The sequence below is a fragment of the Octodon degus genome, unplaced genomic scaffold (assembly GCF_000260255.1).
Source record: "Octodon degus isolate 3935 unplaced genomic scaffold, OctDeg1.0 scaffold00033, whole genome shotgun sequence".
In the NCBI taxonomy this organism is placed as follows: Eukaryota; Metazoa; Chordata; class Mammalia; order Rodentia; family Octodontidae; genus Octodon; species Octodon degus.
Window position 1 is genome coordinate 768,436 of NW_004524609.1, and position 22,048 is coordinate 790,483.

The 22,048-nt window shown below is 55.1% G+C and overlaps 2 protein-coding genes across 23 annotated transcripts in view; one reads left to right on the forward strand and one right to left on the reverse strand.

Annotated features, from left to right (window-relative positions):
• Mapt (microtubule associated protein tau) overlaps window positions 1-14,012 on the forward strand; it is a 97,694-nt gene extending 83,682 nt beyond the window's left edge. For 14 of the 19 annotated variants that reach the window (XM_023713951.1, XM_023713954.1, XM_023713957.1 and 11 more), the window contains 4 exons: window positions 1,416-1,508; window positions 4,888-4,969; window positions 6,894-7,006; window positions 10,495-14,012. In XM_023713951.1, the coding sequence (XP_023569719.1) occupies window positions 1,416-1,508; window positions 4,888-4,969; window positions 6,894-7,006; window positions 10,495-10,710 (504 nt within the window). In that variant the 3' untranslated portion in view covers window positions 10,711-14,012. The remainder of the gene's footprint in view (window positions 1-1,415; window positions 1,509-4,887; window positions 4,970-6,893; window positions 7,007-10,494) is intronic. The other 5 variants (XM_023713956.1, XM_023713960.1, XM_023713967.1 and 2 more) reach the window with 1 other exon arrangement.
• A 1,130-nt stretch (window positions 14,013-15,142) lies between these two features.
• The window catches only part of Kansl1 (KAT8 regulatory NSL complex subunit 1), a 180,402-nt gene continuing 173,496 nt past the window's right edge, over window positions 15,143-22,048 (reverse strand). For all 4 annotated transcript variants that reach the window (XM_004629994.2, XM_023713979.1, XM_023713977.1 and 1 more), the window contains 5 exons: window positions 19,380-19,501; window positions 18,555-18,612; window positions 18,145-18,257; window positions 17,234-17,486; window positions 15,143-16,818 (listed from right to left, as the gene is read on the reverse strand). In XM_004629994.2, coding sequence (XP_004630051.1) covers window positions 16,591-16,818; window positions 17,234-17,486; window positions 18,145-18,257; window positions 18,555-18,612; window positions 19,380-19,501 — 774 coding nt within the window. In that variant the 3' untranslated portion in view covers window positions 15,143-16,590. The remainder of the gene's footprint in view (window positions 16,819-17,233; window positions 17,487-18,144; window positions 18,258-18,554; window positions 18,613-19,379; window positions 19,502-22,048) is intronic.

Here is a 22,048-nt window from a genome sequence, read left to right on the forward strand (position 1 = left end):
TAATTATTTTAGGGAGACAGGGTCTTGTTAAGCCACTAGATTTCCCAAGATGAGCTCAGTCTTATGATCCTCCTGCCTCATTCTCCCTGGATTATAGGTGTGTGCCATCGTGCCTGGCTTGTTTTATTTTTATTTAAAGGAACATAAAGAAAAGGAAGAGGTGCGTTAGATGTCTGACTGAGGCTCTAGGACTGGGGCTCGTACAGCGTCAGCCTTAGGCGCAGGTCTGGCGACCGCGATGCCTAGTGCCAACCCTTCCCCACGGCCTTGGCGCCAGCCCCAGCATTCTCTAAGGCAACAAGTGAGCTCGAGTTTTACTTTTCACATTTCCAGAACCAGATCTGCATTGCTGGTTCTTAATTAGGAGCTCCAGTTGGCACTGTTATGCTGTAATTAGCAAAAGCCAGGAGTCGCGATGTCCATAGCGTCCCTCAGAGGAGGACACTCAGAGGCAGGGGCAGCCTTGGCTGGGAGACAGGACACGGGGTCCTTTCCTCTCCACTCTGAACTGTGGTGGCTTATTTCATAGTTTTTTTAGACAAATTAGGAAAACTCATCGCTGTACTTTTCCTTGGTGCCAGAGAAAGAGAAAACCCAGAAAGGCAGCCACAGAGCCTAGCAGCCAGAGCCACTGCCAGAGCCACGGAGAACAGTGCTGCAGGCTCCGCCTCTGGCTCCCGCTGCACTGCTGCCTGCGGTGGACTGGAGGCAGAAGAGGGCAGGCGGGTGCAGCAGGGCACACTTCCACCCTCCACAGGCGCCCTGCCGCCAGGGCAGGCCCTGCTCCGCACCCGGGAGGCCCAGGGTTGCCAGACCTAGCTGTGTGGTGGTCCCAGTGGAACTTGTCCCAAGCCTCTTAGAGACCCAAGGCTCGCGCTGAGACCCTGGTTCTGGGTCACGGATGGGCCTAAGGCTCCCCTCAACTCCTGAGGATGCGCAGGGTCTCACTTGCTAGGCAAGCCACTGCCAGCAAGCCTCACACCTCAGCCCCGGAGTTTTCTTTCAATGCGAGTCCACCTGTGACTGCAGAGCCCAGCAGGCCTGGGAGGCCGAGAATGTTCTGCCCTCTGGGCAGCGTGAATGAAGACGGCAGGACTTCCTGTGTGCTCTGAAAGGGATGTAACTGGGCACATTTCCCGCCAAGCTGCCTGGCTAAGCCCTCGCCTGTGGCTTACAAGCCAGGCAGTGCTTTGGGGGACCCTTCCGCACAGAAGTTTCTGCAAAGCAAGGGCCTCGCTCCCGGGGGTCTGCGCTGCCGTCCCTGGCTGCTCAGCCGCCGTCCAGGCAGCCTGCTCTCCCCGGGCCCTGACCTCCCCCGAGGCCTGTCCACCGCGACGGGAAGCAGTGCGGGCGCAGGTGGATGGTGCACGGTCTGCGTGTGGTGTGGTACTCATCCTTTTTTCTGGCTATCAAAGGTGCAGATAATTAATAAGAAGCTGGATCTTAGCAACGTCCAGTCCAAGTGTGGCTCAAAGGATAATATCAAACACGTCCCGGGCGGCGGCAGTGTGAGTACCTTCACACTTTCCATGCAGCGTTCTGTGGTCTCCTGCGAGGGGGCATGAATGTCTACGCCTGCGAGGCATTGCAAAGAATAAATCTTCGTGGGCTCAGGATCTCCCGTGGACCCCAGTGTAGTGGGGCTCAGGACCTAACCCGCACTGTCTTGGCTGTTCCCAGGTCCTGTGCCCATGGGGCTGGGTGGGCAGTGCCCAGGCAGGCACTGATGCCACCCTCAGGCCCTGTTAGCTTCTCCCCCAGCCCTGGGCAGGCTCGCTGTAGGCAGCGCTGCTGCGGGCAGGGCAGGCAGCCCCCCCCGGTCTTCCTGCCCCAGTCGCGGGCCAGCGCGTCCAGGCGTCCTGCACCTCCAAGCCAGGAGCCAGCTCCGGACCCTCGTAGTGCAGGTTTATGCGCAGCTCCCGTCCAGGTGAGACTCCTGGTGCAGAGAGCCAAACAGATGCCACAGGGGTCACCGTGACAGAGCGGTGCCGCCTGAACACCCTGAAGGCAGTTTCCTCAGAACACCCGGGGGAACGCCCTGGCCACAGTGTGTGTGCGCCTGGGGCTGTGGGACCTGGTCCTTGCCCCCAGGTCCTGAGCTCAGAATCTGGGTCACCCTGCTGCCGCCCTGTGTTCATGGGGCGTGCACGCTCCTCCCCAGGCTCTTCTGGGTGAGCAGTGAGCGAGCTCCTGGGCTCTGGGAGATTTGGGACCTCAACCAGGCGTGGTGGCCTACAGCCCGTTTCAGCACTCTGGGAGGCTGAGGCAGGAGGGCTGCAAGCTTGAGCCCAGATTGAGAAATTTAGCAATTTGGTGAGACCTTGTCTCCAAAGGAATTTTAGAAGAGGGGGAAGCTGGCTGCCGAGAGCCCAGCCCTGCGCAGTGCCCTGCTAGACCCTTGCTGAGCGAGCCTTGCCGGGTCTGGCCCAAAGCGTTTATTCTTGCAATGTGCTGTCTCTCGCCCTGAGCCCCTGCCCTCCTCCTCCCTGAGGCCTCTGAGCAGCAAGCGCTTGCCCTTCGGCCGCTGCATGGGCTTCGCTAAGGCTTCCTCTGAGTGTCTGCTAAGTATCTGTGCTGTCCCCGCTGCGCGCCTGTCCCTCCCGCTTGCGTGTCTCTGTGGAGAGGAGAGGTTGCGGACCACATCCGCCGTGGCTGCTGCTTGCACCTGGGCCCCGCGTGGCTGTTGTCTGAGGCCTTCTAGCTGAGTCCTGCTTCTGGCTCCTGTGATGCCTGCTCAGGCCAGAGGAGAAAGGCCGTGAACGGAATAGTTTCATTCATGATCCTACAGTGGAAGACAGGAAGAGAGAACAAGTGGACAGGGTGGCCTGCTCCTCTGGTGCCACCCTGAGAGGGTGGGTGTGCAGGCTACGTGGGCCTTCCTTCAGTGCCTCCTGCGCTGTGCCCGCCTGTGGGCTAGCCTGGGCCCTTAGACAGAGCTGAGATAGCCAAGACTGACCCCGAGTGCTCTCCCAGGTCTTCCGAGCAAGCCTTCTGGAGAAATGTGGTGGTGATTTGAGTCCTTGCACACGGCCAGCCTCTGGCATCTTGGGGCACTAGACCTGCTTCCTCCGTGCCCAGCCCAGGTTTGGAAGCGTGGCTCAGTAGGAAAGCCCTCCCCTTCTCCACTTCAGCCGCCACCATCCTAGCTGGGCTTTAGGCCCCTCTTCAAGTCTCTCTGTCTAGTCCTCCTGACCACCTGCCCAGGGGCTCACCCATTGTTCCTTTCTCCTCTGGCCCTTCCAGCTTTCCTGTCCTGCCCGCCTCATTGTGGTTCTGTCACTATTGACCTTGCCCAGGCCCGAGGGCAGGGCATGTGGCTCTGATCGCGGCTGCACTGCTGTGGCCTCACCATCTACCTTCTTCTGTCCACTCAGCCCGGAGCTCGTGCTGTCCCCAGGCCTAGCTGCAGTTGGTCCTTATCCTCTAAATGTGGCTTCTTCCAGTAAACCCAGCGTGGTGGCGCACGCCTGTAATCCCAGCACTCGGGAGGCTGAGGCAGGAGGATCACAGTGAGTTTGAGGCCAGCCTGGGCTACACAGTGAGTTCAAGGCCAGCCTGAACTACCTAAGTGAGACTGTCTCAGAAAACCACATTTTTTGGCTCCTTCCAAATGTCCCTGCAGACCCTGTGTCTCCTGTGGGTGAGGACTCAGATCCTCACTCCCCACTTGCCTCCTTCCTGTGCTCAGAGATGCTGGCCGATGTCTACTGGGCACATGAGCAAACCCACCCTCAGCACACCCCCCGCCCCCGCAGCGCTCCAGACCTGCTGCAGGTGCACGGAGCACCCGGGGACCAAGGCTCAAAGCTGTGAAGGTTTATGCTCTTGCCTGCCCCTGTAGTGCAGGCCGCGCCCTCCCCGTGTGTGCCTGAGCTTCACTTACCTCCACTGATGCCCAGCAAAGGCAGCATGGCCCGAGCTGCAGTAACGTGAGCGTTCCACTGGGATCTAAGCAGACTCCTGTCGTCTGCTGGCAGTGAGCTGACCCTTACCCTTGGAGGCCGCCTGGCTCCCAGAGCCTCCCATGTCCACGTGCGCGCAGTTGGGAGGTGCTGGGACCCAGTGACTGGCCACCAGGCCCCGCACAGCCGTAGCTCTGGACCCCAGCGGGCCTGAGGTCAGCGGTGGCCCGGGCTGTGGGCCTGTGTGGGCTCTTGTGGCCTCCCCACAGGTCTGAGTGTGCTCACGTGCGCTGAGGCCCTAAAGCTGTGGTTTCTGCTGTGCGCCATCCTTTGGTGCCACTGTGCTCCTCTGGTGGCGGCCTGCGTGTCCAGGACCCTGGAGGCCCAGGTGCCGCTGGCTCTTCCCCGGATGGCTCAGCCGGTCTAGGCCTGCGTGCGGCTGTTTTGCCCTGGTGCGGGAGCTGAGGTGTTGGGCGCTTGTGCAGCAGAGCCCACCCCCCTTTCCCCAAGGCTGCCCCCAGGCCCCTCCTGTACTACACTCGTCTTCCCCAGCAGCCTTTGTAAGGGCTGCACGTGCTGATCATGTTGGTCACCTTCGCAGTGTCTTCACTGAATGTGGTCAGTTTCCTGTCAGTAAAAGGAGTAACTTGTACTGTGAAGTACTCGCTACAGAAACGGTCTGAGCCTCCGGGGGCCAGCTGTTCCTGTTTTCCCCTGAGAGCCCTGTGCTCTGCAGGGCTGGAAGATACTCCAGCCCCACCCTTACTTTGTGAAGACCTCGCTCTCCTGGGAGCAGGCTGGTCAAATTTCAACAACACGGTTTTCCGCCCCTCGCTGGGTGTGTTTCTTGCTGCAGACGGGAGCAACTGCCCCTCGCTGGGTGTGTTTCTTGCTGCAGACGGGAGCAACTGACCCGGGCTTAGACAGCTGCTTTCACTGTGTTACGCCCACCCTAAGTAACGGTCTCATCGTTTCTGCCCTGCAGGTGCAAATAGTCTACAAACCCGTGGACCTGAGCAAGGTGACCTCCAAGTGCGGCTCCTTAGGCAACATCCACCATAAACCAGGTAGCCCTTGTGAGAGGAGGGGTTGGGACGGGAGGTGCTGGGTGTGAGGCGGCTGGCGGGATCCACAGCCGAACCAGCCAGATACAGACCACGTGGGCCAGGAGGCAAGGCTGCCCGGCTGCGCGCAGGGCAGGGAGGTGCTGGTCTTGGCTCAGCCTCAGCTCTGTGGCAGGCGGCGGGCAGTGTGGGGGGCTGGCCCAGGGCTGTTCTGGCCCCCAAAGGGATCCGAAGCCACGCGGGATTCTCTGCATACCGGCTGCAACTTGAAACACTTGGGCCAGCTGGGGTTTTTTTGTTTTTGTTTTGATGAACTGCGGATTGAACTCAGGGATTGAACTCAGGCCCTTGCATTTGCCAGGGAAGTGCTTATTCCACTGAGCCATGTCCCTGGCCCCCCAGCTGGGGTTTTTAAAACAGAACATGCAGGTGCCAGAGCTCGCCCAGGCCTCTCCTCACGCCGCCCTGTGGGGAAGCTGGCACTGTCCACCCGGCCATCTCGGTGGTAAAATCTGTGTCTGTGCTGTCCAGCGTCACCACAGAACACTGGCGGTGCGTCTAGTGCTGCTGAGGGGCTGACTTTATTTACCTGGAATTTTAGTACCTGCCTAGCATGAAGGGCCAGGGAGAAGGAGAGAGGCTCAGGGTCTTTTTTTTATATTTATTTATTTATTTATTTATTTTTGTGCGGTCCCTGTGCTTTGTTTAGCTTAGCTTGTTCTAAGTAGGTGCCTTAGACCACTGAGCCATCTCACCAGCCCCGAGGGTCAGGGTCTTTAGGGGGGCTTTTTGGTGTTCGTTTTGTCTTTTGGATTTTTTTTTTTTTTTTTTTGGCAGAACAGGGGATTGAACTCAGGCCCTTGCGCTTGCCAGAGAAGCACTTATTCCACTGAGCCATCTCCCCTGTATGGCTCAGGCTGGCCTTGAGCTCACTGTTGTAGCCCAGGCTGGTATCAAACTTGCAGTGATCCTCCTGCCTCAGCCTCCTGAGTGCGGAGATGACAGGTGTGCTACACCATGCCTGACCTAGGATGTTTAGTTTGATATTCAGTTTGATTCCAGGGGTCCTGTGGGGTTGTAGTCTATGGGGTTTTTTTGTTTTTTTTAATGCTGGCTCAGCCTACCCTGAGGGCCGAGCTGGCGCAGCATGTGGCGCGAGGAATCCAACCAAGGTCCCCTGCGCCTGCCTAAGCCTACCTAAGCAGCTGCTTTAGACCACTGAGCTATCTTGCCGGCCCCTACAAGATTTTGATATCGAAAGATGTCTCACCTTGGAAATCAGTCAGTTTAGAATTTAACATAATTTCTCCTGGAATGAGCTGTTGTTTACTTTTGTAACATCTAAGGAGGAAGAGCTTGCAGAGTAAATCTTGGATGCGTACCTTGATTAAGAGGAGGCAAGGGCCGGCCAGATAGCTCAGTGGATTAAAGCCCCCGCAAGCTGAAGCAGGGGCCGGGGTTTGATCCCTGTACCTGCTGTGATGGCCCCACCCCAGGGCGCGCTGAGATGGCAATTGACACTGGGCGTGGTGGCACACGCCTGTAATCCCAGCTCTTGGGAGGCTGTAAACAGGTGGATCGCTATGAGTATGATCTAGTAGTGAGACCCTGAACACCCTGTAGACCCTTCCCTAAAATACAAAAAAAAAAAAAAAAAAAGGCAAACTGCTTTATAGGTCTGGGCAAGGACTGCTAACCAAATCCATTCTAGTGGAAGGCGTCCCGTCCGTTCCTTAGTGGCCCTTCCTGGATCAGCTTGCTCAGCCTGGGGGGCCGTGGTGCTGTCATGCCGAGCTGTGCCCCAAGTGGTGGGGCTGCGCAGACTGTGTCCCCAGCAGGCCCAGCTCCTGTGAAGGCTGCAGACCTCGTCTGATGTAGGCCAAGTCCACTAAACCATACAAGAGGCTTTTCCGTGTTTGTGTTTCAGGAGGTGGCCAGGTGGAAGTGAAATCTGAGAAGCTGGACTTCAAGGACAGAGTCCAATCGAAGATCGGGTCCCTGGACAACATCACCCACGTCCCTGGAGGAGGGAATAAGAAGGTAAAGGAGCCCCTGCTTAGGGAAGTACAGGGACTGGGGTTCCACGCCCGGTACCCCATGCTGTGCTGGCCCCACTCCCGGGGCAAGCCCAGCCCGTGAGGGAGTCCGGGCGGGCGTGGTGGTGCATGCCTGCAAACCCAGCACGGGGGAGGCTGAAAACAGGAGGATCACTATCAATCCAATTCGCATAGTGAGACCCTGTACAAAAAAAAAAAAAAAAGAAAAAGGCCAGGGCAGGGAGGACACTCAACATGGGTGTGGGTGTCGAGTGACTACGTGAGGCCTGTCCAGTTTTCCAGGAAGGAATCAAAGCAAAGGCTCCTGTAGGTACTGGCTTGATGTGCACCCTCGGGGGCAGCCAGAGCAGGGCATTGGGCCCACATTAGCTGCCAGTCATGTCACTTGAGAGCTGGGACAGGTGTGAGGCTAGAGCTGTGCGCTGACTGGTTTCAGGTACAACTGGGCGTCTGGACTCTCTAAAGCTGCCAGATGAGTTTTAATGTCACCAAAAGTGAGCACTGCAGTCCTAGGCCTTGGGCTGCAGGTGCACCCGAGAGCACATAGCCGTGCCCAGAGCTGACCCGCAGCGTCAGGCCTAGGAGCAGCGCAACAGCCCAACTGTCTGGTTTGGCTGCTGGGTGATAGTGCAGGGCAGTGATGCTGAAGGCTCTGCCTGCCAGCCGTGGAAGTGTCCGTGTGGAGCTGCCAGGCCACTGAGCTCCCAGGGGCTCCCGGCTATGGGCATTATGCCGCCCTGGGACCCTAAGCCAGCTGCCCTCCCAGCACCGTGGGACTGTGGCTGCTCTGTGTCTCTTGTGCGCTTCTGTGGCCCAGTGTCTTTCTGGGGCTTCTCACACACACCTGCTGTGGAGTCTGAAGGTGGCTCCTGTTCCAGCCCCTGGTGGCTCCTGCAGCTGCGGGGAGAGTGGCAGACAGAGAAGGGGTGTCCCAGAACAGGCAGAGATGCAAACCCAACCTACTGCGAGAAGGCACAGCTCAGGAGCAGCAGCTGGGCTCTTATCACCTCGCTGTGCTGAGTGACAGCCTGCAGTCCCCCACCCTGCAGCCTCTGACACCTCTGCCCGATTGCACGGGGAGGTGCACCCCATTCGAGCTGTTCAAAGCAGCAGTGTAGCTCCATGGGGAAGCATGTGCAGGTGTGATCCAGACAGGGTCCAGGGCTGAGGGGAGTTGAGGCCACACTTCTGGCTCCTGAGGGCGCCTACTCTGGTCTCTCTGGAGAAGTGGAGTGGAAGTTTCGGTGGCCCCTCTGCTGCCCAGGTGCTGGCGCTCTTCCCGCTACCTGGGTCAGTGTCCGAAGCAGGAACATGGACCCGAGGCAGAGCGCCCGAGGAACAGAGCACAGCCCCCGGAGGTGGAGAAGGTTCTCTGCCAGAGCCCAGGGTCCATTTCTGTCCCCCGCCTGCCCTATCTAAAGCGAGGCCTCCTGGGGTGCTTTGGTGGCTCTCTGGCCCGCGCCAGCCCAGACTCTGGCCCACTTTGCCCGGGAAAGGCCTGCACTGTTGAGATTCCCTGGCTGGAGGAAGGCTCATGCAGTCTCTGGAAGCTTCCATACCCTGGAACAAGTTCAGGGCTCGACTCTGCTTGGAGATCTCATCTAGGCCAGATCTGTGATCTTCAATCTCTGTTTTTTCTTCAGCAAAATAGGGTGTAAATAGCTACATCCCAGCGACCCTGAGACCCACAGGGACAGTGGTCTGGAAGCTGCTTGGACGTCACAGTCTCTGAGAGCCTGAGTTAGGGACACCGCAGAGCCCAGGTTCTCGGTTCCTCTGTCGCTTACTTATTCAAGTGTGTTGGCCCAGAAGGGTAGGCAGACGCCGCTCATCCTCAGAGCACCATCAGGGATGACAAATGTCCTCGACCCTTGGGGATTTCCTAGTGTGATGAGTGAGAGCGCCAGCGGTCCAGAGCCCAGGAGCAGGCCGGGTTCCTTTCAGTTTCGGGATTTTAGCAATTCTTAGGTATGGATTGTTTTGGAAGAAAAAGGCCCTGAGAAAGCACCAGTATGCTCATCAACATGTTTCTCAAATAGTCTCTCAAACACAGTACTGTGGAAGGGGTCTCCTGCAGAACAGGGCCCCAGCCATGCGTGGTGGTAGACACCTGTAATCCCAAGACGCTGGGAAGCTGAGGCTGAAGGATGCAAGTTTGAGTCCAGCTTGGGCAATCTGGCAAGCCCCTGGCTGTCTTGGCTCCTCTTCTCTGGTTGCTGGGACAAATACCCGCCACTCAAGCTTAGGGAAGGAAAGGTTTGTTTAGCTCACAGTTATAGTTACTAAGCTTCCAGTAATAGTTTAAAGCAGCCTGAATTACATAGCAAGACCTCGAGACACTGCTGTCTCCCGCTACAGGATCTGGAAGAGAGGCTGGGGCGCCACCTTGTCCAGGAGGATCCGCTCCGTCCCTCCAGGAGTGCACCCCAGGCCTGGGGTAGGGAGGGCCTGCTGTCAGTTTAAGGGCTCCTCCTCTCTGGCCCCGCCCCTCGTCCAGCGCAACTGCCGCAAGATTTGCATGAGGCTTTGGGGGGACAACTAGATACAAACCATAACACTGTCAGAATAAAAATGAAACCATGGGGCTGGGGAGATGGCTCAGTGGAATAAGCGCCTGCCTGGCAAGCACAAGGGCCTGAGTTCAATCCCCGGTTCCGCAAACAAATACGGGCTGGGATTTCACACAAATAAGTGTGAAGGCTCTGGATCCAGTGCCAGTACTGCAGGACAAATAAGAACGACCCAAGTGAGAAGCACGGATGCAGCACTCACGGGAGCCTGGTGTTCCCGAGGCCCCCGTGGGTGTCCGGAGGACTGGCGGGGTGCGGCTTCACACGTGAATGCATGTATTCTGGCTGCACCAGACGCTCGGCGTGAGGACCAAGGAGATGCTGAGAACCAGGGTCTGCTGGGGCCGGTTAACTGCTCTCGGGACGACGCTTCGCCTTCCGTTTCCCAGCGTGCTCTGCGACTCAAGCCCTGTTCGGATTGTCACCCGTCCCTAGCAAGGAGGAACACGGGCGGGTTGTGGCTGGCTTTGGTGGCTCTAGACAGGTCTTGGTCTGTAGCTTCTCCGTCAAGACCTTCAGCTGCAAGTGGGCAGGGATCAGTGCTCAGAGCCTTCGCGTGCGGCGCTGTGTGTGACAGCGGAAAACCGCCGCGCGTTCCGGGGCCCTGCAGGGCGCGGGTGACTGCAGCACGCTGCGTCCGTGGTCTGTCGGTGGCTTGGGCTGGGGGGGCCGCAGGCCGAGGAAGCAAGCTCTGCACGAGGCAGAACTCTGAGGCCAAAGCGCCGAGCCAGTGTGCTGCTAAACGCGCACGTGTGCGAGGCAGGAGAGGGAGGCCGTGCACAAGCCCGGCCGCCGGGACCATCCAAAGCCCGGCTTTCTCCCCCGGCCCGAGGGGCAGCCACAGGGCTTGGCCCCTTTCCCTGGCGCCCGACCCACCCTTTCCCCCATCTCGTCCCCATAGATCGAAACCCACAAGCTGACCTTCCGCGAGAACGCCAAGGCCAAGACTGACCACGGGGCGGAGATCGTGTACAAGTCACCGGTGGTGTCAGGGGACACGTCCCCGCGACACCTCAGCAACGTCTCCTCCACTGGCAGCATCAACATGGTGGACTCGATGCAGCTCGCCACGCTAGCCGATGAGGTGTCCGCGTCCCTGGCCAAGCAGGGTTTGTGATCAGGCCCGGGTTGGTGATCGCGGAGAGGAGAGGAGAGACGAGAATACTGACCTGGCCCTTCGCCCTCTGCCCTCCCCTGCTCCTCACAGACGGCGCAGTAGGGGCCTCACCTGCCCTGCTGTGTCGCTCGGCTTCGGCTTGGGACTCCAAAATCAGTGATGGGAGTAAGAACACATTTCATCTTTCCAAATTGATCAGTGGGCTAGTAATATTTTAAAAATAGGTAAACATGGCCACACCCAACATTTCCTCTTGATCCCCCCCACCACCCCTAAGTAGAAGACAGTGAAAGATAGGCTTGGAAAGCGGTTTTGGGGGCTTTGAGGACGGGTGCTCACCGCCTCTGGCCGCCTTCTGGGGTGTCACAGGGTCAGCAGCTGCCACAAAGGATGCAAAACTCGGTATGTGTGTGAGCCACAGGCAGTGACAGCAGCCGCATGTGGTGGGGTGGGGACATGGCAAGGGTGGGTGAGGGAGGACAAGCTGGTGTGAGGGAGGAAGGGACAGGAAGAGGAAGGGGACACTGCCACCTGCAGTGTCAGGGGGAGAGCAGCAGGGCAGGCCAGGGGCCTGTGACCCTCACCACCCCATCTTACAGCTTCCTTTGTTGGCTGGGATGTGCTGAGGGCAGTGTGCTCCCCTGGAGGGCTCCTGTGTGGAAGGGGCAGTGGGCAGGCACTGTCTGGACCTCTTCTTCAGACTGACCTTTACGCCCAGAACTCCAGCCTTTTCTTCCTCCCACTCGAAGGTGGCTCTGTCCCCACTCCCAAAACCTTGCTATACTGAATTATGAAGACTGAAACCACAGCCACGATTATAGGCACCTCCAAGACTGGGTGGGACTTGGGGCTGAGCAGGGCTCTTTGTAAGGACTTGTGCCTCGGGAGAGACCCGGCTCTTCCCAGCCTGGGCATTAGGGCCACGCAGGGTGGGTGTGCCTGGCCTGGATCTGAGCCTCCTCTCCCTTCCATGGCCACCGCAGGCCTCCACCTGTCCCTCTGTGCCCCACGTGCACCAGTGGGCTAAGTGCCCCCTGCCCCACCCCAGTCAAGGACCCTGGTTAGATGCGGGCACCTGCTCCACAGTGAGAGCCCAGGCACAGGAGCTGGGGCTCTGCCTCTAGCTCTGAATTCCACTTGTCCAGCCGATGTGCCTGTCCACCAAAACTCCAGTGACCTTTTTTGGTTCTCTCCCTGCCCCATCACATGAGAGCCCGGGGGGGCTGCCTGGGGCTGACCTTTGCCTTGCTAACTTGGAGACTGTCTTTCCTGCCCCAGCCTGGTCCCCAGCCTTCCTGTGCTGTGGGGGCAGGAGAAAGGGCGTCCCGGTGGTACTAGTGGCCCCAGGAGGGGCAGACACGAGTCCCACAGTAGGGTCACACTCCCTCTGCTCCCACCCCCACCCCAGTTGTGCCTGCCAGCCCCCAAATCCCATGCTATTCAACTCCACATGCATGGAATCAGTACCCCATACCGAGGCACGCGCCCCTTGGAAATGGTTCTTACCCAGTCCCTCTGGCAGCGGCGCCGTCTGATCTGTGGAGCAGCTGAACATCCGCATAGATGTTGCCCTTCCCTCCCCATCTGCACCCTGTTGCATTGTGGTTGGCCTTGTCTTTTTATGTTTGGATTCACAAGAGTGACTATGATAGTGAAAAGAAAAAAAAGACGCATGTATCTTAAAATGCTTGTAGCGGTCTCTTGTGCAGCCTCCTGTGGGGCTGGGTGTCGCGCACCCGCGTAGGAGGTGGCTGCAGGACAGAGTGCACCCCCTCCTGTGCTGCGCAAGTTTTAGGTTTCACAGCATCTGGGACCCCCGAGTCCAGACCCGGCCAAGGACACCCTTCCGTGCCAGCCTGAGCCCAGTACCACAGCAGAGGCTTGGCGTTGCCCTCACCCCAGGCTTGCTGTCAGAGCCATCGGCTGGCAGCTTGGAGCTGGCCTTCTCTGGCCAACGCCTGAAGCCCCACAACAGTCCTTGGAGGTCTTTTGAGCTACTGTACTATGAGAAGGTGGCCAGGCGGAGAAGAGCTGCAGGCGCAAAGGCCCCGAGCCTCTAGGCTGCTCCTCCTCGCTCGCAGGACCTCGTCCCGCAGGGCCGACTCTGGTCCTGAGCCGCCCGGCTGAGCAAGGGGCCCAGGCAGAAGACAGCACTGGTTTCCAAAGCCTACTCCGCTCCTGGCTCTTGCACAAGTCTGCTGTGGTGGAACAGCCTCTGCGGGAGCCCGGCAGCCCCTGGTTCTGCCCCTGTGGCTAAGGTAGAAGGGAAAGGAACCCCAAGGGCCCAGAGACTTTCCTTGGGAGGCCCCCACTCACTGCAAGTACTTACTGTTCTGAGTTCTGGAGAAAAGGTGTTGGACCTGTGGCCCCGTTACCACCAGATTTGGGCTCTCCCCTGTGCGCCCTTTCCTCTTCTCAAGCTGATGCACCCTGCTCTCCAGCCTTCTCTGGAGTAGGTGAGGACTGTGTCTTAGGTGCGCAGGTCAGCGCGGACAGGCAGGCTGCAAGGGGCGCAGGCCCCTTGATTGTGATGTGGACAATCCCTTTCCCTTTCCCCCACCCTCAGCGGCCGGCTGAGGGCCTGGGATGGGCCACGCAGCACTACCCTGTGCCTGGCTCCCTCGAGGTGGATTTACTCTTAATGTCAGTACTTGTATTTAAGCTAACTCCAGTGGTGAGACTATTCTGTTCGCAGTTGCTCCACGTGCTGTGGGCGAAGGGAAGAATGCAGAAGACAGCTCACGTGGGTCCAGGGACGTCTTGAGTGCTTCAGTTAAGCCGCCTTGTAACCCAGTCATGATGTCCCCCACTTGTTAGAGGGAGGTGCTGTCCTGCGGAGTCTGGGTACAGGCGGTCAGGTCCCTTGGCCTGCTGACGCTCTGGAGTCCCAGACTCCACCCCGGCCCCCCACACCATCACCCTTCCCGCCAGGCCACGGGCGCCTCAGCGCCTGCTCTCCCACACCTCCACCAGCGGCTGAGATCCCATCCCCTCGTCCTTGCTCCCCAAGTAAACCACGAGGATGGGGACAGAGGTAGAGGAGGTCGGTTCCAGGTCTCCAGCATTGTGAAGGGCTGGGGGCACCATCCAGGGTCTGGCCTCCTAACGGACCTGGCCTACCAATTTCCAGCACTTGCAAGTCCCACGACTTCTTCGGTAATTCTGAGGGTGGGGGGAGGGACACAAGATCATAGCTTAGCTTCCCGTTTGTGAATGTCCATACAGTGTATTGTGTGTTTTAACAACTGATTTACATTGACTGTTGCTGTAAAAGTGAATTTGGAAATAAAGTTATTACTCTGATTAAATGAAAGCCTCAGTTCACGCATCCAAGGACACGCACGTGTGTAAGACGCGATTTCCAAGTTCTTCCCATCCTGGCACCTTGCAGGAAATGGCACTGTTCAGGGCTCTGCGGCTGTGCAGAGGTGGCGCGGCAGTCTGGCCTTGTCCACTCTGTGCTGTTGCACTCTGGTGCTGGCGACACCCAGCTCAATGGCGGTGAACGTGCTCATGCATGCCATGCCGGTGGGTTGAGATCTGGGAAAGCTGGAGTGGGTATTAGATTTGCGTTCCTAAGTCCACCTAGGAGACTAAGGCTGACGCAGAAAGCAAGCCGGTTAGCTGAATGAAGGGTTCACACTCTGTCCAGGTTTCCACACACACACACACACACACACACACACACACACACACACACACACACAGCCTTTCCTTTCTTTGGAGAATGAGGATGTTTCTACCTCGACAGGGCGACCACCAGAGGCTGGCGCAGGGGGCGCACACGTGCCTACCTCGTGGGGACCTGGTTTCACACAGCATGGGGTGGGAGAGGGAGCTGCTTGGAGCTCCTTCCAAGCCATCACAAAGGTGGTGCGTGTGGCAGTCCTGGACTTTCACACCATGTTACTTTCCTCAGATCTTCCTGATGGTTTGCCTCTCTGCAGACAGCTGCTTCCGTCAGGTGGATTTTAACCTACCATTACAAGAGCCCCACAGGCGAGCCCAAGAAGCTGTTCTCAGGACAACTGCTCTCAGAAGCATAGCTGCCTCAGGCGGAGAGCGAGAACCTGGCCCACTCGCTAACCCCCGTTCAAGGAAACTGCCCTTAGCCATTTTGAGAAAACCGACAGTTGTCAGGTGGCAGCTGACCATGTGCTACACAAATTGCTGACCCCCATTGAAGAGCAATTTAGGCACCACCACCACACTCACAGCCTCCTCAGAGAAAGGACAGTGGACAGTGACTCGGCCACTTAACAGTGACTCCACCTCCCGTCACGTGGCCTGCCTGTGTCCAGGAGACACAGAAGAACTAAGGCTCAAAGCAGACCACAGACTCACAGCAGGGCTCCAGAGAAGGCGCGCCGCCACAGCAGCACCAAGCACGCGCTCCCGCTCCCCCCCACGGCAAGGAAGGCCTGACACAGTATCTGGAACTTTTTTTTATTTTTTCTTTTTTTCTTTTCTTTTTTTTTTAAGCACTAGTCTGTGCTTTGCGAACAGAATCAAGACATTAACAAAGATCAGCTTCTCTGAAGAAAAGCATTTCTATAGAACGAAGACAGCTACATGTTTCGCTGCCAGTACACAGCTCAAAGCAGGAAAGGAAAATATTTACAAAATACGTTTTTTTTAATTTTTGTTTTTTGTTTTTTTTTTTTACAATGCTAAAAGGGTTATTCAGAATTTTCAACCTTATAAATAGAAGAAGCACTTTATGCATAGGGATATGGTGCATTATTGTTGTTTAAAGAAACAATGACAAACCCTTTAACTTGCAAACAGAACCGGAAAAAAAAAAAAAATCACTAATGTTGAAAATTGTGAAAAAACCCCCGAACCATTAAGCAGTTTGTCTACTATTTTTATACGATTACAAAATGGCAGGAAAAAAAAAGGTCCTTCCCCGCCCCTTTTTGGTGCTGTGACCACACAGGAGACAGGCACAGGGCTGACAAGGGGGTGACGGAGCAATGGACACCACAGCTGGGGCCAGAAGCACCCCACAGGCACAGGAGTGCGGTGGGAGCCGGCACAGGACTGGCGGGGAAGGAGAGCGGTTAAGTGACCCGTCAGGGGAGATGGCTTACTCCCCAAACCCCCAGGGAGAGAAGACAGGTCACAGAGTCCTAACCCCAACCTTCTGCACTGGGGCAGCAGTAAATACCTGCAGAGTGGAAGGACTCGTGTGTGGGTATGTGCACAGCAGGAGTGGGCAGGGGGAACCTGGGTGGCCACAGCCAGGTTGCTGCAGTGAGGGAGTCCAAACAGACGATCAAAGGCAGGTAAGACTGAAAGGAAGTCTTGAGACATTGCAGACGCGGGAAGCCTTTCTGCCAGCTGAGAGCTCAGAGAGAACAGCTAGCAGTTATGGCAAAGAAAGGGGTGCTGGTGGGCATACCAGCCCCACAAACTGGGTAGACCTGCCAGGAAGGCAGGCTGCGGATCAGCCAAGAGCCCGGAGCACCCGTGCTGCCCCCGCAACGCGAGGCCATGCTGAGCGACGGCAGCTCTCCCTGTCCCTGCCCATCTGGCCTTCCCACCCTGCCGCAGGTGTGAGGGAGAGGGTGATCATCTACCATTGCTACATCCAGTGACTCAACAAGGCAGAGGCCATGCCAGGACCAGCCAGGAAGGTCTTGTCCTGAACTGCTGTCTGCCAACTGGAGGAAGTGCTCAGGTGTGTGACAAGAAAACATGGAAACAAAAACAAAACAAATTAAAACAAGAAAAAAATAATACCAAAGGAGGTCTAAATTCCTTAAATTCACTAAAAACTGTGAAAATTTCCGGCATATGATGTTTGAATATCAAACGCAGAGATTTCTGAAGCTTTAATGCCAAGTTAGTGAGTCTGTTTAGATTTTCATCTCCTGCTCATCTGTGAGTCGGGCGTTGAGCTGTGACTGCTGCCGCCAGATGCCGACTCTTGAGGGGGACAACGGGAGGTGAGGTGGGTGCCACCTCTGTCTCTCGGCCAGTCTTGCTGCCTGAGGTTCGCCGTGTGCAGCGGGCGGCCCGCTCCTGTGCGTCCAGTTGGTCCTCACCCTCTGCCTGGGGACTGTATGGCAGGGGGAACGTGCGCCGCTCCCATGGTGGCACAGACTGTGGGAGACAGGGGCTGTGGTGAGGACCCACTCCACGCCCCGCGCATGAGGCAGGCCGGAGGAGCCCTGCAGGGGTGCGTTTCACCTGGCCAGAGCAGCTCCCCTGCACCTCCAATTATTCTGCAATGCTTGCCAAGTTACATCCCCAGTCTTCATTTTTTGAGGCAGGGTCTAAGTTGCCCAGGCTGGCTTGAAATACACATTTTTTCTGCCTCAGGCTCCCAAGTAGTTGAGATCACTGGCACAGGCCTACACACCGGGCTCGTTTTAACCTTCAAATACTCAATTTCAAGGGCAGCCCTCTACCCTCTCAGAACAAGGAAGGCATGTCATGAAGACCTACTTCAATAGGTGCTAGCCCCCTCCCAGTTGTACCCCCTCTCACCAGCCCCCATGCAAATGGTGTCCCTTACCTGTTCATCCAAACCCAGCTCTGGTGTGGAACAACGGGTGTCTTCACTGGCTAAGTGTCTCAGAGTATCCCGAGCCACAGGGGTGAGGGGTGCCGAGTGTAATTCTGGGCTAATGGGACTCCTAGGGGACTGACAATGGGAGAGCTCAGACAAAGAGTGGCTACTACTGACATCAGGGGAGGCGGGCTGCGGGGTGGAAGGGTTGGCACTGCCCAGCTGCGGTGTGGTCCGGCCGTCGGATGACCTGTAAGACCTGTACGCCAAGGAAGGCAGATGTTAGTGCCTGAGTGATAAGGAATTTCTTGTCTGTGAGGGGATGCAGGGTGGAGAGGCGGCCTGAAAAGTGCACCTTCACTAAGAAGCTGACACCAACAAATCCCACTTCTGACACTACTTTCCCGAGGAGCAGGTATGCAAGACCTAAGAACTGTGAGTCCTATCACCCCAAGAGAAAGCCAAGGCTCGTGAACACACGGGGATTCAGAAATTCACCCAGACCCTGAAAATCGTTGTGAACAAAACGCAGCATGCAAAACTGAAGATCACAGATCTTTCCATGTAGGAATCCGCAGGTTTTGTGCTACTGCTAAATGAGACCGTTCTCTGTGGAGGTAAGACTGGAACAGGACAGTCCCTTGCCCAAGAGAGGGTTAACCTGAGGAGGGCCTTGGAAGTGCCTCTGGCTACATTATCACAATGCCCAACTGCCTCTGAGAGCCATACCGCCTTTATGAGAGCCGGCTAGGGACTCCTGAGCACTGATTTAGCTTACACAGCCACTGTCCCTACAACACCACGCAAACACCCTCCCAGCCACTGCCAGTGAAATATGAAGAACGGGAGCACTGGCAGAACTCCAGCTCTGGCTCCGCCTCGACCCCCCAGGCCCGGGGTCGGAGCCTGCCCATCACCTGCTGCCCCGCCGCTGGGGCGGTACACTCGTGGTCCACAGCCACCGCGCCCTCTCCATCTCCTCGCACTTGGCATGCAGGGCGGCGAAGGCCGCATCTGACAGGTCTTCAATCTGCAACAGAGTGGCTTCGTTGGTTGTCATCCCCAACCCATCCTTTTCTAGGTTTGTTCTGGTCAGGACAAGACCACACTGGGCTCAGACAAGTGTTTCTTTTTTTAAAAAATACCCATTCACTCCCTCCCTCCCTCGGTACAAGGTCTTGCTACACAGCTCAGGCTCATAGTGATCCTCCTGTATCAGCCTCCCCAGTGCTGGGATCACGTGTCACCACGCCCAGTTTCCGTGCCCTAGCCCTCAGACAAGTCCTATGGCATCCTGTACACACACGAGTGAGTATAACAGCTTTACCTCCTCGTTCTCCTCATCTGGATTCCCCTTCAGAGACTGAAGATCAACCTCCCGCCAGCTGCAAACACAGAAGAAGAGCATGGATGGCACGTGTCTGATGCAGGCCCTCTTCTCAAACACCCCCAGAGGCCAGACACGGGAGCGAGCCAAATGGGTTGGGAAAGGGCATCTAACATATTCAAGCAAAGGAACAAACACTGCTAACTGGACTGGCACCACACGGCTACTCAATCTTCTGATCTTATTAAAAATTAAAAAAGCTGGGAATATTTTTATGTGAAAAACTGCTCCGATGTTGACAACAAAGAGCATTTTATTTTTTGTATTTTAAGGAAGGGTGCTCAGGGTCTTACTACTAGATTGGCCTCATAGTGATCCGCCTACTTACAGGCTCCCAAGAGCTGGGATTACAGGTGTGCGCCACCACAACCAGTCTCAACTGCTGTCTCAGTGTGCCCTGGGGGGTGGGGCCGGCATGGCAGGCCCTGGGATTGAACCCCCCCCCCCCCGCAAGCCCGCTTGCAAGATGCTTTAATCCGCTGAGCTATTTGGCCAGCCCAACAAACAGTATTTTAAAATGCACTGTATGGATTAACAAAACATGCCTACAGACCAGTAATGGACAGTGGCCTGCCAGGTTGTACCCTCTGGTCTTGTCAGCGAATTTGAATCATGGAATGAGAGAGAGCTATACACAAAAGCAATTTAATTCTTATCAAGTGATACCATCTTTCAAAGAGAAGACAGGCGCCAAGGTTAGGGTTCAGAGTTTCACCAGAAAAGAAGGGGAAGAACAGTAGAGGAGCTGGTTACTGAGGACTCTACCTGGGAGTAAGGATTTCCTTGTACTGTAGCTTCTCTACACGGGTTGTTGCAGCAACAGACATCGGGATGACAATGTTGTTAATATCGAATGAGCTCTCCCCCCTTCTCCTCCGTACTGGCTGCTGTAAGACAAAGGTTAGGGTTAAGGGGAGGTATGACTCCACCACATCACTCGTCAGAGGGTCACAGGAGGATCAGGGGTTCACTCCACCTTTGGGTCCTCGGGTGCAGCCCGGTGGTGACTGGGGCCATGACTCACACTGAGACTATTTTACTATACAGCACTTGATTAACCAATCAAGTTTTACAAAATGTGTGGGAAGTCAGTAGTCTTTGTTTTATTTTTTTTTTAGTCTTTGTTTTATTAAACACAAAGAGAAACACACAAAATATACACAAAAAACACAGTTGACACATATTTGAAAACTACGAAAGTCACACTGGAAGACTGAACCTTGACACCACAACTACTAGGAAAAAAGGGAGTAATGTAGGATGAAAAGAACTGCCTATATAGGCAGCCAACTAAAGTTACTAGAAGACAGACTGTGAGCCAAGCACAGTGATGCACACCTGTAATCCCAGCACTAACAAGGCTGAGGCAGGAGGAACACCAGGAATGTGAAGTTTGGGCTACAGAGTGATTTCAAGGTCACCCTAAATTTCATGGTGAAATTCTGTCTTGAATAATAAAACAAAAAACAGCAAACAAAATGACTGTGGTGGTGCACACCTATAACCCCAGAGCCCAGGCAAAGGCAGGACAGATTCACGTTCAAGGCAAGCCTAGACTACACAGTGAGACCTGGCCTTAAAACAAAAGACAACAGATCAATTGTCTTCCCCTACACATCAATCCATCACATGAGGATACACCAAAATGACAATCTTAGACTGTAAACCTAGATATAGCTAATAGGTTAAAGCAACACACCCAGAACTACAATTTTCTGGAAAACATGAGCCAGAGGTGAGCATCAGAAACAAATTACTGAAATTCAGAAGGGAGGAAGCACCTCATCATATTAAAAGAAAAAGGGAGCTAGGGAGATGGCTCAGTAGAATAAGCACTTGCCTAGCAAGTGCAAGGGCCTGAGTTCAATCCCCGATTCTGCCCTCTACCCCCAAAGAAAGAAAAGAAAGAAAAAAAGAAAGAAAAGAAAACAAAAGAGGCAAATAATCCTGTCTCAAAAAATAAAAACAGGGCTGGTGAGATGGCTCAGTGGTCTAAAGCACCTACTTAGAACAAGCTTAGCAAAGCACAGGGACCACGGTTCGATCCCCCAGCACCACATGCCAGCCAGCCCCGCCCCCTGGTGGGCTGAGCTGGCCACACACACACACACACACACACACACACACACACAAATAAATAAAATTAAAAAAAATAAAAACAGGGCCAGGGAGATAGCTCAGTGGAATAAGCGCTTCCCTGGCAAGCTCAAGGACCTGAGTTCAATCCCCTGTTCCACCACAAATAAATAAATAAATAGATAAAAATAAAAACAACAGGCCAGCCACCAGAGCCCAGGCATGGTGGCACAGGCCTGTAATCCCATTGATGGTGAAGCTAAGATAGGAGGATCACTACTAATCCAAGCTGCGTAGTGAGACCCTGTTATCAAATACATTTAAAAAAACAAAAACAACAACCTCCCCCCCCCCCATTTCTTTGCATATCGTCACTGTCTTTTAAAATGCACTTTGGGAGGGGGCTATTATCGCATTCTGTAGCTCAGGCTGGCCTTGAACTCCCAGGGATCCTCCTGCCTCAGCCTCCCTAGTGCTGGTCTAGAGGTGTGCACCAGCACGCCCCACCTAAAAGGCATGGTATTTCAGACCTTCCGTTCCGATGGGAAACATGTCATACTCAGTTCTGTGCTTGAGGCTATACCAGTAACCTGCAGACCAAGGGATTACAGGCACTTGCTACTGCATCCAGTCTCAACTGCCCCTGAGCACGTCCTGGGGCAGGGCTGGGACAGCAGGCCCAGAGATCAAACCCCAGCCCCCGTGCTTGTTTGCAGGTGCTTTCATCCACTGAGCTATGTGGCCGGCCCCCAAACTTTTTTTGTGTATGTGTGGAATGGGGGACTGAACGCAGGCCCTGGCCAAGCAAGTGCTTATTCTACTGAGCCATCGCCCCAGCCCCACCTCCCAAACTCTTAAAAAAAAAACAAACACACAAACCTTTCAATGTTTATTAGTTGTTATATTGGATATTGTGAATTTTTGCTTTGTAAGGCTCTGTCATGCTTATGACCCAGGGTAGGTTAATCAGGTGTAATTTTTTTAGCTGAAATTTTTATATTTTTCAGAAAAATCAATGATTTTATTGGGCACTTCACAATTAAGAAAAATTTTATTAGTGTATTTTAGACATACATAATAAACACCCACCGTGGGGAGTCTGTACCTGTGCGAGGTACGTCTCCCTTTTTTTTCCCATTTCCCTCTGCTCCCTTCGATCCTTTTCTGTCTTTGTTTCAATTTTTTTCTATTCTTTTGCCCCTTCCTTAAAAATTAATTTTACTAATAATTTTAAAAATATCTTAAGTTTATATTACAACTGCGTTAAAAGTAAACAGTTTTTATTACATCCTATTATAATACAGTGTTTTTCTTTCTTTTTTTTTTTAAATGAAGTACACTGATTTATTTATTTATTT